General features: G+C 45.0%; 1 protein-coding gene and 1 long non-coding RNA gene across 19 annotated transcripts in view; both read right to left on the reverse strand.

The window, feature by feature from the left end:
- LOC118381049 (feline leukemia virus subgroup C receptor-related protein 2-like) overlaps positions 1–15,220 on the reverse strand; it is a 58,927-nt gene that overhangs the window by 35,220 nt on the left and 8,487 nt on the right. For all 8 annotated transcript variants that reach the window (XR_008071733.1, XR_008071736.1, XR_008071735.1 and 5 more), the window contains 2 exons: positions 13,913–14,054; positions 2,116–2,256 (listed from right to left, as the gene is read on the reverse strand). Coding sequence is in view for 4 of the 8 variants with exons in the window: in XM_052471507.1 (XP_052327467.1) it covers positions 2,116–2,256; positions 13,913–14,054 (283 nt within the window). In the remaining 4 variants the exon portion in view is untranslated. The remainder of the gene's footprint in view (positions 1–2,115; positions 2,257–13,912; positions 14,055–15,220) is intronic.
- Positions 4,766–6,894, reverse strand: LOC127909529 (uncharacterized). 11 transcript variants are annotated; one of them, XR_008071754.1, is made up of 7 exons: positions 6,838–6,894; positions 6,677–6,740; positions 5,992–6,055; positions 5,864–5,929; positions 5,705–5,766; positions 5,094–5,124; positions 4,852–5,060 (listed from the first exon to the last, which is right to left on the reverse strand). It is a non-coding gene; the product is annotated as an uncharacterized LOC127909529 (long non-coding RNA). The 11 variants fall into 11 exon arrangements; XR_008071744.1 differs by lacking the exons at positions 5,992–6,055; positions 6,838–6,894 and adding an exon at positions 6,056–6,088 and having other exon boundaries at positions 5,864–5,960; positions 6,613–6,728; XR_008071748.1 differs by lacking the exons at positions 5,992–6,055; positions 6,838–6,894 and adding an exon at positions 6,056–6,088 and having other exon boundaries at positions 4,852–5,029; positions 5,094–5,155; positions 5,864–5,960; positions 6,613–6,728.

The raw sequence follows: 15,220 nt of genomic DNA on the forward strand, positions 1-15,220 counted from the left end.
TACCATCTGAGAACCTTCTTGCTACTGCCTCACATCCCTCTTTGTGTGGCCATAATGCATGCCTTTTACAGGCCTTCTCCCTGAGTACTGCCTGCTCCGAAAGCACCTCCCACTCACACGGCTCTGCATCATGTGATCGGGTCTTTCTCACAGGCTACAAGTGAAGACAGACACATCGGGGACACGTCCTTATCCAATTCCGAAGCGCATATTGAAGATATTGGAAGAACTGTCCACATATACTTTGCGTCAGCCGACAAGATGAGTAAAACTAACGAACAGCAAAAGCACTGGTCTATGTCAACCTACTATCCCCCATAGTACCAAAGTTGACCTATTCTGTGCGATAAATAAATATTCCAAGTCGGGGACAGTTGTGGGATGTGATAGATCCCACATTAATACAAGCACTAACATCCCCCCAAAAAAATTTTTTACGCAATGAGGCTAACGCAACAGATGCTTCTACACCTGCATTGCTTTGCTGTTTGGGGTTTTAGGCTGGGTTTTCTGTACAGCACTTTGAGATATCAGTTGATGTAAGAAGGGCTTTATAAATACATTTTATTAACGTTTACCAACATTTTTGTTGATAAACTATTAGGCTATTTTCTTCACATTTACAAGCGCAGCGATGCGGCAGCAGGCTATAACTGCAAATGTTCCTTCAGCAGGAAAACACCATCATCTAAAGTGACCACAAATGAGATTATGCGTGTTTAGCTTTTATTATAAAAAAAGGTGCATTTTAATTAAAATGGTGAAAATTGTCTTCCACAAACTTGAAACGCACGCGCTGTACATTATTCATCTCATAAGTATATGTATATACTGTACTCTATATCATCGACTGCATCCTTATGTAATACATGTATCACTAGCCACTTTAACTATGCCACTTTGTTTACATACTCATCTCATATGTATATACTGTACTCAATACCATCTACTGTATGCTGCTCTGTACCATCACTCATTCATATATCCTTATGTACATATTCTTTATCCCCTTACACTGTGTATAAGACAGTAGTTTAGGAATTGTTAGTTAGATTACTTGTTGGTTATTACTGCATTGTCGGAACTAGAAGCACAAGCATTTCGCTACACTCGCATTAACATCTGCTAACCATGTGTATGTGACAAATAAAATTTGATTTGATTTGTAAATTACCATGAGGAGACAGCCTCACACACACACACACAGTGTAGAGAGAGACACACACACAGTGTAGAGAGAGACACACACACATTGTAGAGAGAGACACAGCCTCACACACACATTGTAGAGAGAGACACAGCCTCACACACACATTGTAGAGAGAGACACAGCCTCACACACACATTGTAGAGAGAGACACAGCCTCACACACACATTGTAGAGAGAGACACAGCCTCACACACACACACAGAGTGTAGAGAGAGACAGTCACACACACACACACACACACACACACACACACACACACACACAGTAGAGAGAGAGAGAGAGAGACAGCCTCACACACACAGTGTAGAGAGAGAGAGACAGCCTCACACACACAGTGTAGAGAGAGAGAGACAGCCTCACACACACAGTGTAGAGAGAGAGAGACAGCCTCACACACACAGTGTAGAGAGAGAGAGACAGCCTCACACACACAGTGTAGAGAGAGAGACAGCCTCACACACACAGTGTAGAGAGAGACAGCCTCACACAGCCTCACACACACAGTGTAGAGAGAGAGACAGCCTCACACACACAGTGTAGAGAGAGAGAGACAGCCTCACACACACAGTGTAGAGAGAGAGAGACAGCCTCACACACACAGTGTAGAGAGAAAGAGAGACAGCAGACTCAACTGGTTGTCTAGTGTGGTAGATCAGACCGACATTGATGTTCATTATCAGACTTTTATAACCTACCACCTTATCACGGTTCCTCCTGACTCAAGAATAACCTGCTTCCCTTGTAATAGAACGACAGGTCACCAGGTATTGAAGACACCCCCCCAAAAATACCTGGTTCAGCCCAGTACGGCTTGGCTCCGATCAGTTTGGAATGGTTTGTCTCGGCTCGGGTTCAGTAGTGTGGTAGAATAGTTACAATAGTGATTACCAGGGAGGTGTACTAACCGTATGTGAGGATGAGGAGGAGGAAGGGTTTGTTTCGGAGCAGCCTGAGGATGGAGGCTGTGTAGGAGTACTGTTCAGGGGGGATGCAGCGAGCTGTCGCCTGAGCCTGGGTGGGAGGGAGCTCCGGACGCTCCTGGAACACTGAAGAGAGAGGGGAGGGGGGATGGAGGGATGGAAGGGGGATGAGAGATGGAAGGGGGATGAGAGATGGAGAGGGGGGGGGGTGAGAGATGGGAGAGATGGAAGGGGGGATGGAGGGATGGAAGAGGGGATGAGAGATGGAAGGGGGGATGAGAGATGGAAGGGGGATGGAGAGAGGGAGGGGGGATGAGAGATGGAAGGGGGATGGAGAGAGGGAGGGGGGGGTGAGAGATGGGAGAGATGGAAGGGGGATGGAGAGATGGAAGGGGGGATGGAGAAAGGGAGGGGGATGGAGAGAGGGAGGGGGGATGGAGAGATGGAAGGGGGGATGGAGAGATGGAAGGGGGATGGAGAGATGGAAGGGGGGATGGAGAGATGGAAGGGGGGATGGAGAGATGGAAGGGGGATGGAGAGATGGAAGGGGGATGGAGAAATGGAAGGGGGATGGAGAAATGGAAGGGGGATGGAGAAATGGAAGGGGGATGGAGAAATGGAGGGGGATGGAGAGAGGGAGGGGGATGGAGAGAGGGAGGGGGATGGAGAGAGGGAGGGGGATGGAGAGATGGAGAGGGAATGAGAGATGGAGAGATGGAAGGGGGATGGAGAGATGGAAGGGGGTGGAGAGATGGAAGGGGGGTGGAGAGATGGAAGGGGGTGGAGAGATGGAGGGGGATGGAGAGAGGAGGGGGGTGGAGAGATGGAATGGGGGATGGAGAGAGGGAGGGGGATGGAGAGAGGGAGGGGGATGGAGAGATGGAAGGGGGATGGAGAGATGGAAGGGGGATGGAGAGAGGAGAGGGGATGGAGAGAGGGAGGGGGGATGGAGAGATGGAAGGGGGATGGAGAGAGGGAGGGGGATGGAGAGAGGGAGGGGGATGAGAGATGGAGAGATGGAAGGGGGGGATGGAGAGATGGAAGGGGGATGGAGAGAGGGAGGGGGATGGAGAGATGGAAGGGGGATGGGGGATGGAGAGAGGGAAGGGGGGATGGAGAGAGGGAAGGGGGATGGAGAGAGGGAGGGGGATGGAGAGAGGGAGGGGGGATGGAGAGAGGGAGGGGGATGGAGAGAGGGAGGGGGGGATGGAGAGAGGGAGGGGGATGGAGAGAGGGAGGGGGATGGAGAGAGGGAGGGGGATGGAGAGAGGGAGGGGGATGGAGAGAGGGAGGGGGATGGAGAGAGGGAGGGGGATGGAGAGAGGGAGGGGGATGGAGAGAGGGAGGGGGATGGAGAGAGGGGGATGGAGAGGGGGGGATGGAGAGATGGAAGGGGGGGATGGAGAGATGGAAGGGGGGATGGAGATTATCATTATAGAAATGTTCCGTATTGACAGACCTTCATGTCTTAAAGTAATGATGGATTGATGTTTCTCTTTCAGCTGTTCTTGCCATAATATGGACTTGGTCTTTTACCAAATAGGGTTATTTTCTGTATACCCCCTCTACCTTGTCACAACACAACTGATTGGCTCAAACGCATTAAGAAGGAAAGAAATTCCACAAATTAACTTTTAACAAGGCACAACTGTTAATTGAAATGCATTCCAGGTGAATAACTCATGAAGCTGGTTGAGAAAAATGCCAAGAGTGTACAAAGCTGCCATCAAGGCAAAGGCTGGCTACTTTGAATAATCTCAAAATGTAAAATATATTTTGATTTGTTTAACACTGTTTTGGGTAACTACATGATTCCATGTGTGTTATTTCATGGTTTTGATGTCTTCACTATTCTTCTACAATGTAGAAAATAGTAAAAATAAAGAAAAACTCTGGAATGAGTAGGTGTGTCCTAACTTTTGACTGGTACTGTATTTCAGCTACATGTCAACTGACGATTTGAGTGTTTGAAAAGTGTTTGAAAAATCGCAATATCTGGCCAAAACAAATTGCAATTTGATATTTTGTCTGAATCGTGCAGCCCTACTTCAGAATGCTTTCCAAACCTCAAATACACAACAAGTTGTATATTTCCTGCATTGCAGGAAAGTTCTCCTGCAACAGGGTGATCAAATTAAGATCCTACATCTGTAGGTAAAGCAAAACAAGAACGACACAAGGGCAGAAGAGCCTTAATTAGGCTGCACTAACCAGATACCTGTAGGTTTAACCTAACTACAGTACTACTAGAGAATGGTGTTAACCTAACTACAGTACTACTAGAGAATGGTGTTAACCTAACTACAGTACTACTAGAGAATGGTGTTAACCTAACTACAGTACAACTAGAGAATGGTGTTAACCTAACTACAGTACAACTAGAGAATGGTGTTAACCTAACTACAGTACTACTAGAGAATGGTGTTAACCTAACTACAGTACTACTAGAGAATGGTGTTAACCTCTACAGTACAACTAGAGAATGGTGCTAACCTAACTACAGTACTACTAGAGAATGGTGTTAACCTAACTACAGTACTACTAGAGAATGGTGTTAACCTAGAGAATGGTGTTAACCTCTACAGTACTACTAGAGAATGGTGTGAACCTAACTACAGTACTACTAGAGAATGGTGTTAACCTCTACAGTACTACTAGAGAATGGTGTTAACCTAACTACAGTACTACTAGAGAATGGTGTTAACCTCTACAGTACAACTAGAGAATGGTGTTAACCTAACTACAGTACAACTAGAGAATGGTGTTAACCTAACTACAGTACTACTAGAGAATGGTGTTAACCTAACTACAGTACTACTAGAGAATGGTGTTAACCTAACTACAGTACAACTAGAGAATGGTGTTAACCTCTACAGTACTACTAGAGAATGGTGTTAACCTCTACAGTACTACTAGAGAATGGTGTTAACCTAACTACAGTACTACTAGAGAATGGTGTTAACCTCTACAGTACTACTAGAGAATGGTGTTAACCTCTACAGTACTACTAGAGAATGGTGTTAACCTAACTACAGTACTACTAGAGAATGGTGTTAACCTCTACAGTACTACTAGAGAATGGTATTAACCTAACTACAGTACAACTAGAGAATGGTGTTAACCTAACTACAGTACTACTAGAGAATGGTGTTAACCTAACTACAGTACTACTAGAGAATGGTATTAACCTAACTACAGTACTACTAGAGAATGGTGTTAACCTCTACAGTACTACTAGAGAATGGTGTTAACCTCTACAGTACAACTAGAGAATGGTATTAACCTAACTACAGTACTACTAGAGAATGGTGTTAACCTCTACAGTACTACTAGAGAATGGTATTAACCTAACTACAGTACAACTAGAGAATGGTGTTAACCTAACTACAGTACAACTAGAGAATGGTGTTAACCTAACTACAGTACTACTAGAGAATGGTGTTAACCTAACTACAGTACTACTAGAGAATGGTGTTAACCTCTACAGTACTACTAGAGAATGGTGTTAACCTCTACAGTACAACTAGAGAATGGTGTTAACCTAACTACAGTACTACTAGAGAATGGTGTTAACCTCTACAGTACTACTAGAGAATGGTGTTAACCTCTACAGTACTACTAGAGAATGGTGTTAACCTAACTACAGTACTACTAGAGAATGGTGTTAACCTCTACAGTACTACTAGAGAATGGTGTTAACCTAACTACAGTACTACTAGAGAATGGTGTTAACCTAACTACAGTACTACTAGAGAATGGTGTTAACCTAACTACAGTACAACTAGAGAATGGTGTTAACCTCTACAGTACAACTAGAGAATGGTGTTAACCTCTACAGTACAACTAGAGAATGGTGTTAACCTCTACAGTACAACTAGAGAATGGTGTTAACCTAACTACAGTACAACTAGAGAATGGTGTTAACCTAACTACAGTACAACTAGAGAATGGTGTTAACCTAACTACAGTACTACTAGAGAATGGTGTTAACCTAACTACAGTACTACTAGAGAATGGTGTTAACCTAACTACAGTACTACTAGAGAATGGTGTTAACCTAACTACAGTACTACTAGAGAATGGTGTTAACCTAACTACAGTACAACTAGAGAATGGTGTTAACCTAACTACAGTACTACTAGAGAATGGTGTTAACCTAACTACAGTACTACTAGAGAATGGTGTTAACCTAACTACAGTACAACTAGAGAATGGTGTTAACCTAACTACAGTACTACTAGAGAATGGTGTTAACCTAACTACAGTACTACTAGAGAATGGTGTTAACCTCTACAGTACTACTAGAGAATGGTGTTAACCTAACTACAGTACTACTAGAGAATGGTGTTAACCTCTACAGTACAACTAGAGAATGGTGTTAACCTAACTACAGTACTACTAGAGAATGGTGTTAACCTAACTACAGTACAACTAGAGAATGGTGTTAACCTAACTACAGTACTACTAGAGAATGGTGTTAACCTAACTACAGTACTACTAGAGAATGGTGTTAACCTCTACAGTACTACTAGAGAATGGTGTTAACCTAACTACAGTACAACTAGAGAATGGTGTTAACCTCTACAGTACTACTAGAGAATGGTGTTAACCTAACTACAGTACTACTAGAGAATGGTGTTAACCTAACTACAGTACTACTAGAGAATGGTGTTAACCACTACAGTACTACTAGAGAATGGTGTTAACCTCTACAGTACTACTAGAGAATGGTGTTAACCTAACTACAGTACTACTAGAGAATGGTGTTAACCTAACTACAGTACTACTAGAGAATGGTGTTAACCTAACTACAGTACTACTAGAGAATGTCGTTACAAATGTCCTTTTGTTTTTCACAATGAGCATAACCACCACTCCCCACCAGCAAAAAAGACAATGGTGTTTTCATCCGTTGTGCTTCTCTCTACAACTCGTGACCGGGTGACTTGTATGTCACACCCTGATGACACGGCTCCCTGCGGCCACTCCTACCCGTGATGACACGCCTCCCTGCGGCCACTCCTACCCGTGATGACACGCCTCCCTGCGGCCACTCCTACCCGTGATGACACGCCTCCCTGCGGCCACTCCTACCCGTGATGACACGCCTCCCTGCGGCCACTCCTACCCGTGATGACACGCCTCCCTGCGGCCACTCCTACCCGTGATGACACGCCTCCCTGCGGCCACTCCTACCCGCGTCAGCAATAAATCAGCTGAACCAGACTGTTTCAGTGCTGAAACAGTTGCTCCTCGGCCATTGGCAAAAATATCTGCTTTGCGTGTCTGTGCCTGTTATGAGAAATAAAACAGCGTATGTGATAAACAGAAAGCGGGGGAGACACAGAAATACAGACAGACGAGAGTGGAGAGAGAGAGAGGCAAAGAGAGAGAGAGGTCTTTGTGCTTACACATTTCCTGTCTGTAGGAACGGGTCACTTCCTACAGAACGCAGCCCTTCTCTCCCACTCAAGAGCGCTCCCCTAACTTTTCAAAGTCAGAAAGCACACTTAATAAAATTGGTGTGTTGTCCAAAACTGTATTGAGGCGTTTACTGTTTATAGAATGATAAAACAAATACCTTAAACCTCTTTTCAGCATGTTCTCACAATGACATACATTCTACAATCTCCTCTGGAGGGAAAGTTCTGGAATTATAAAGTCAAGTCTACTAATTCTCTCTTTGTCAATGTTTCGTATGTTCATAGTAAAAGCCTGAGTGTCCTAAATGACATCCCAAGTGGACAGGCGTACCTATGCGCCAACACATACACACACACACACACACACACACACACACACACACACACACACACACACAACACACACACACACCCCACACACACACACCCAACACACACACCCAACACACACACAACACACACACACACACAAACACACACACACCCAACACACACACCCAACACACACACACACACACCCAACACACACACACCCAACACACACACACACACACCCAACACACACACACCCAACACACACAAACACACACACACACTACAAACCCAACACACCCAACACACACACACACAAACCACAACAAAACCCAACACACACACACACACACACACACACACACACAAACCCAACACACACACACACAAACCCAACACACACACACTACAAACCCAACACACACACACATACCCAACACACACACACGTTACATACAGGCCAGACGCTTCAGAAGGGGATGTATGAGCAAGAAAAAGCTGAATAATTTTGAAATGTCATTTAGAAGACTCATTCATCCAAAGAGACTAACATGCAAACATTTAATAATATAATTGAATAACCCCAAATCCACTTCAGGCTAAACAGAACAGAAATCACTCACAGGCTAAACATAACAGAAATCACTCACAGGCTAAACAGAAATCACTCACAGGCAGAACAGAAATCACTCACAGGCAGAACAGAAATCACTCACAGGCAGAACAGAACAGAAATCACTCACAGGCAGAACAGAACAGAAATCACTCACAGGCTAAACAGAAATCACTCACAGGCTAAACAGAAATCACTCACAGGCAGAACAGAACAGAAATCACTCACAGGCTAAACAGAAATCACTCACAGGCAGAACAGAAATCACTCACAGGCAGAACAGAAATCACTCACAGGCAGAACAGAACAGAAATCACTCACAGGCTAAACAGAAATCACTCACAGGCAGAACAGAAATCACTCACAGGCAGAACAGAACAGAAATCACTCACAGGCAGAACAGAACAGAAATCACTCACAGGCAGAACAGAAATCACTCACAGGCTAAACAGAAATCACTCACAGGCAGAACAGAAATCACTCACAGGCAGAACAGAACAGAAATCACTCACAGGCTAAACAGAAATCACTCACAGGCTAAACAGAAATCACTCACAGGCAGAACAGAAATCACTCACAGGCAGAACAGAACAGAAATCACTCACAGGCTAAACAGAAATCACTCACAGGCAGAACAGAAATCACTCACAGGCTAAACAGAAATCACTCACAGGCTAAACAGAAATCACTCACAGGCAGAACAGAACAGAAATCACTCACAGGCAGAAATCACTCACAGGCAGAACAGAAATCACTCACAGGCTAAACATTACTTCCTCATCAGCTAAAGTGACACACTAAACCTCCATCACGTTGCACACACTGGTCAGTGCTATGAACATGTAATAAACAGATATATATTAGCGTTCGGATTTATATTTATATTTATATATTTATATATATATATATATACCCCTAAACTTTAACCCACGTTTTGTTGTGTTACAGCCTGAATTTAAAAATATGTTTCTTCCATAGACTTGGCTTCTTGAGGGACGGCAGGGTAGCCTAGTGGTTAGAGTGTAGAGGAGGTAGGTAGCCTAGTGGTTAGAGTGTAGAGGTGGCAGGTAGCCTAGTGGTTAGAGTGTAGAGGAGGTAGGTAGCCTAGTGGTTAGAGTGTAGAGGAGGTAGGTAGCCTAGTGGTTAGAGTGTAGAGGAGGTAGGTAGCCTAGTGGTTAGAGTGTAGAGGAGGTAGGTAGCCTAGTGGTTAGAGTGTAGGGGCGGCAGGGTAGCCTAGTGGTTAGAGTGTAGAGGAGGTAGGTAGCCTAGTGGTTAGAGTGTAGAGGAGGCAGGTAGCCTAGTGGTTAGAGTGTAGAGGAGGCAGGTAGCCTAGTGGTTAGAGTGTAGAGGAGGCAGGTAGCCTAGTGGTTAGAGTGTAGAGGAGGTAGGTAGCCTAGTGGTTAGAGTGTAGGGGCGGCAGGGTAGCCTAGTGGTTAGAGTGTAGAGGAGGTAGGTAGCCTAGTGGTTAGAGTGTAGAGGAGGTAGGTAGCCTAGTGGTTAGAGTGTAGAGGAGGTAGGTAGCCTAGTGGTTAGAGTGTAGAGGAGGTAGGTAGCCTAGTGGTTAGAGTGTAGAGGAGGTAGGTAGCCTAGTGGTTAGAGTGTAGAGGAGGTAGGTAGCCTAGTGGTTAGAGTGTAGAGGAGGTAGGTAGCCTAGTGGTTAGAGTGTAGGGGCGGCAGGGTAGTCTAGTGGTTAGAGTGTAGAGGAGGTAGGTAGCCTAGTGGTTAGAGTGTAGAGGAGGTAGGTAGCCTAGTGGTTAGAGTGTAGAGGAGGTAGGTAGCCTAGTGGTTAGAGTGTAGAAGAGGTAGGTAGCCTAGTGGTTAGAGTGTAGGGGCGTCAGGGTAGCCTAGTGGTTAGAGTGTAGAAGAGGTAGGTAGCCTAGTGGTTAGAGTGTAGGGGCGTCAGGGTAGCCTAGTGGTTAGAGTGTAGAGGTGGCAGGTAGCCTAGTGGTTAGAGTGTAGAGGCGGCAGGTAGCCTAGTGGTTAGAGTGTAGACACGGCAGGTAGCCTAGTGGTTTGAGTGTAGAGGTGGCAGGGTAGCCTAGTGGTTAGAGTGTAGGGGCGTCAGGGTAGCCTAGTGGTTAGAGTGTAGAGGTGGCAGGGTAGCCTAGTGGTTAGAGTGTAGAGGCGGCAGGGTAGCCTAGTGGTTAGAGTGTAGAGGCGACAGGGTAGCCTAGTGGTTAGAGTGTAGAGGCGGCAGGGTAGTCTAGTGGTTAGAGTGTAGAGGCGGCAGGGTAGCCTAGTGGTTAGAGTGTTGGGCCAGTAACCAAAAAGGTTGCTAGATCGAATCTCCGAGCTGACAAGGTAAAACAAAATCTGTCGTTCTGCCCCCTGAACAAGACAGTTAACCCACTGTTCCTAGGCCGTCATTGTAAATAAGAATCTGAATCTTAACTGACTTGCCTATTTAAATAAAAAGGTCAAAATTAATATTAATACTCAACGCTACATGCGTTGAGCCACGCGCTGAACCCTCTTCTTTAGTGAAACAGTGATTGAGTTATTATTATCAGCCCAAATTATGACTATCCAATCCAATATCTTAACCGCAAATGCAGTTATGATTTATTATAAAAGGTGAAATTGTGCTTCCCCAAACTTGAAACTCACGCGCAGCCTACACATGCTAGGTAGGCTACACATGCTAGGTAGGCTACACATGCTAGGTAGGCTACACATGCTAGGTAGGCTACATATGCTAGGTAGGCTACACATGCTAGGCAGCCTACATATGCTCGGTAGGCTACACCGGTTGTAAAGCGCATTAATGTGCTTCATTTAATGTGAGCAATAAACATAGGAGAAAGCTGAGATACTCGTTTAAATTAGAAGTCAGTCAAAACTCTTGTTTTCACACACAACTGCACAGTGACTGGGCTTATATAAGAACACACGTTTCACTAGGCTCTGGGTTCTACAACCCTGTTCTAGGAGTCTTGTTTCTCCAGGCTATGGGTTCAACCCAACCCTGTTCCAGGGGTCTTGTTTCTCTAGGCTATGGGTTCTCCAACCCTGTTCTAGGGGTCTTGTTTCTCTAGGCTATGGGTTCAACCCTGTTCCAGGGGTCTTGTTTCTCTAGGCTCTGGGTTCTCCAACCCTGTTCTAGGGGTCTTGTTTCTCTAGGCTATGGATTCAACCCTGTTCCAGGGGTCTTGTTTCTCTAGGCTCTGGGTTCTCCAACCCTGTTCTAGGGGTCTTGTTTCTCTAGGCTATGGATTCAACCCTGTTCCAGGGGTCTTGTTTCTCCAGGCTATGGGTTCTCCAACCCTGTTCCAGGGGTCTTGTTTCTCTAGGCTATGGGTTCAACCCTGTTCCAGGGGTCTTGTTTCTCTAGGCTATGGGTTCAACCCTGTTCCAGGGGTCTTGTTTCTCCAACCCTGTTCCAGGGGTCTTGTTTCTCTAGGCTATGGGTTCAACCCTGTTCCAGGGGTCTTGTTTCTCTAGGCTATGGGTTCAACCCTGTTCCAGGGGTCTTGTTTCTCTAGGCTATGGGTTCAACCCTGTTCCAGGGGTCTTGTTTCTCCAGGCTATGGGTTCAACCCTGTTCCAGGGGTCTTGTTTCTCCAACCCTGTTCCAGGGGTCTTGTTTCTCTAGGCTATGGGTTCAACCCTGTTCCAGGGGTCTTGTTTATCTAGGCTATGGGTTCAACCCTGTTCCAGGGGTCTTGTTTCTCTGGGCTCTGGGTTCTCCAACCCTGTTCCAGGGGTCTTAAGCCTATAGGCTGCATTTTAAAGTATTTTGGCCACTTTAGTTGTGATACCAACCTTATCAAAACATATTGGTCTATAGACTAGACTACATGATGCTGTGATACCAACCTTATCAAAACATATAGACTTCACACACTGGGCATCAAAATTCATTTGAGTTATGAATTGATTGTCTATGGTCGAGGCTACATGATGCATGCAACTATGATTTGAAAAAGTTGACTACCTCAGACTGCACACATCATTCACAAGTGACAATATTGTCACTCATCAGACTGACTATTCTCAATTTAATCTGGTCTTTACATGTAATAAATAATGTGTGAAATTAGTTTAGATTGGACCATAATGCATCTGTCAGAACAGGGCCAAGGTAAAGAAAATACATGTCAACCATAAGCACTTGAATAGCAAACGGAGGACACTTTTCCCCTGGTTCATGTTCATGCCAGCCAGGTAGACTATACTCCTGTTGTAAAGAGAAGCAACGTGCTTAATACTAAGAAAGTTGAGAAATATATATAGAAGGCCTAGCCTATAGAAAGCTGATGGGATCCTCCTCTTTTTAATAGAGGCCATCACTCTGTTTTCTCACTCCATTGCATAGCCTATAGAAATGTTGTGTAACATGAGCTCATGGGCTCTCATGAGGTGTTTGATTAGATTTTCCATTACATTAGCATTGATGTCAGAGTTATTATGGTCACAGTAACAGCCCTAGCGCTTCCTAACTCAAGTTGCTGGAGAGGAAGGAAACCTCTCAGGGATTTCACCATGAGGCCAATGGTGACTTTAAAACAGTTCCAGAGTTTCATGGCTGTGATAGGAGAAAACTGAGGACGGATAAACACTGTAGTTACTCCAAAATACAAACCTAAATGACAGAGTGAAAGAAGTCTCAACAGAAAAAAAATATTCCAAAGCATGCTTCCTGTTTGCAATAAGTCACTAAAGTAAAACTGAGAAGAAGAAAAAATGTGGCAAAGAAATTAACTTTATATCCTGAATACAAAGCGTTATGTTTGGGGCAAATAAAACACATCAGTGAGTACCCCTCTTCATATTTTGAAGAATATTGATGGCAGCATCATGTTATGGGTATACTTGTCATTGGCAAGGACTAGGGAGTTTTTTAGGATAAAAATAAACAGATTAGAGCTAAGCACAGGCAAAATCCTAGAGGAAAACCTGGTTCAGTCTGCTTTCCAACAGACACTGGGAGATGAATTCACCTTTCAGCAGAAAAATTACCTAGAACACAAGGACAAATCTACACGGGAGTTTCTTACCAAGATGACATTGAATGTTCCTGAGGGGCCCAGTTACCATGTTGACTTACATTAGGCTTGACAATTCATGATAAAACTTGAAAATGGCTGTCAGCAATGATCAATAACCAACCTGACAGAGATTGAAGAATTTAAAAAAGGAAATTCTGCAAATATTGTACAATCCAGGTGTGAAAAGATCTTAAGAAACGTACCCAGAAATACTCATAGCTGTAATCAATCGCAGGTGATTCAACCATGTATTGACTGATTGACTGATTGACTCAGAACGTTAAAATATATATATATATACACACATTGTTTTAAATTAGAATTTCAATTCATTTTAATCCCACTTTAACACAAAACAAATAAAATGTAAAAAGGTCAAAGGTTATATACGCATTAGTAAGAGTTTGATGATGTTTATATTTATAGTATAACAATAAACATGTTACCTATGACGACCAGTAGGAAGAGCAGGGTAGCAACTCCTGCTGTGATGTAGAACATGATACTGATGTGATGGGCCAGCTGATCCATGTCCTCAACGTTAGGCACCAGGATGGGAGGGACCAGGAACCCAATGGCTATACCCAACTGGAAGAGAAGAAATATATATATATATATATATATATGCCATTTAGCTGACGCTTTTATCCAAAGCGACTTACAGTCAGTCATGTGTGCATACATTCTACGTATGGGTGGTCCCGTGAATCGAACCCACTACCCTGGCGTTACAAGCGCCATGCTCTACCAACTGAGCCAAAGAAGGACACAGAAGGACACAACATAACAACGACCACACTTATTGGAGATGCATGTTGGGAGACAGAGAGGCTGGAGATGGCCAATAGGGGTGGCTGTTGTAGACAGAGGGCATTCATTCATTCATTGTAGTAGAAATTGAACCTGTCTCAAACTGGCTGACAGGCAGTGCATGTTGGGCCATCTCTTCAGAGGTCCCAGTGATCAAATCAAAATGTATTTACGAAGCCATTTTTACATCAGCCGATGTGACAAAGTGCTTATACAGAAACCCGGCCTGAAACCCAAAACACAAATAATGCAGATGTAGAAGCATGGTGGTTAGGAAAAACACCTGTCCAGCCTCACGGACCAGAGGCTTCAGAGAAACACCTGCCCAGCCTCACAGACCAGAGGCTACAGAGAAACACCTGCCCAGCCTCAGGGACTAGAGGCTACAGAGAAACACCTGCCCAGCCTCACGGACCAGAGGCTACAGAGAAACACCTGCCCAGCCTCAGGGACTAGAGGCTACAGAGAAACACCTGCCCAGCCTCAGGGACTAGAGGCTACAGAGAAACACCTGCCCAGCCTCAGGGACTAGAGGCTTCAGAGAAACACCTGCCCAGCCTCAGGGACTGGAGGCTACAGAGAAACACCTGCCCAGCCTCAGGGACTAGAGGCTACAGAGAAACACCTGCCCAGCCTCACAGACCAGAGGCTACAGAGAAACACCTGCCCAGCCTCAGGGACTGGAGGCTACAGAGAAACACCTGCCCAGCCTCAGGGACTAGAGGCTACAGAGAAACACCTGCCCAGCCTCACAGACCAGAGGCTACAGAGAAACACCTGCCCAGCCTCAGGGACTGGAGGCTACAGAGAAACACCTGCCCAGCCTCACGGACCAGAGGCTACAGAGAAACACCTGCCCAGCCTCACAGACCAGAGGCTACAGAGAAACACCTGCCCAGCCTCAGGGACTGGAGGCTACAGAGAAACACCTGCCCAGCCTCACG

The sequence above is a fragment of the Oncorhynchus keta genome, chromosome 19 (assembly GCF_023373465.1).
Source record: "Oncorhynchus keta strain PuntledgeMale-10-30-2019 chromosome 19, Oket_V2, whole genome shotgun sequence".
NCBI classification, from domain to species: domain Eukaryota; kingdom Metazoa; phylum Chordata; class Actinopteri; order Salmoniformes; family Salmonidae; genus Oncorhynchus; species Oncorhynchus keta.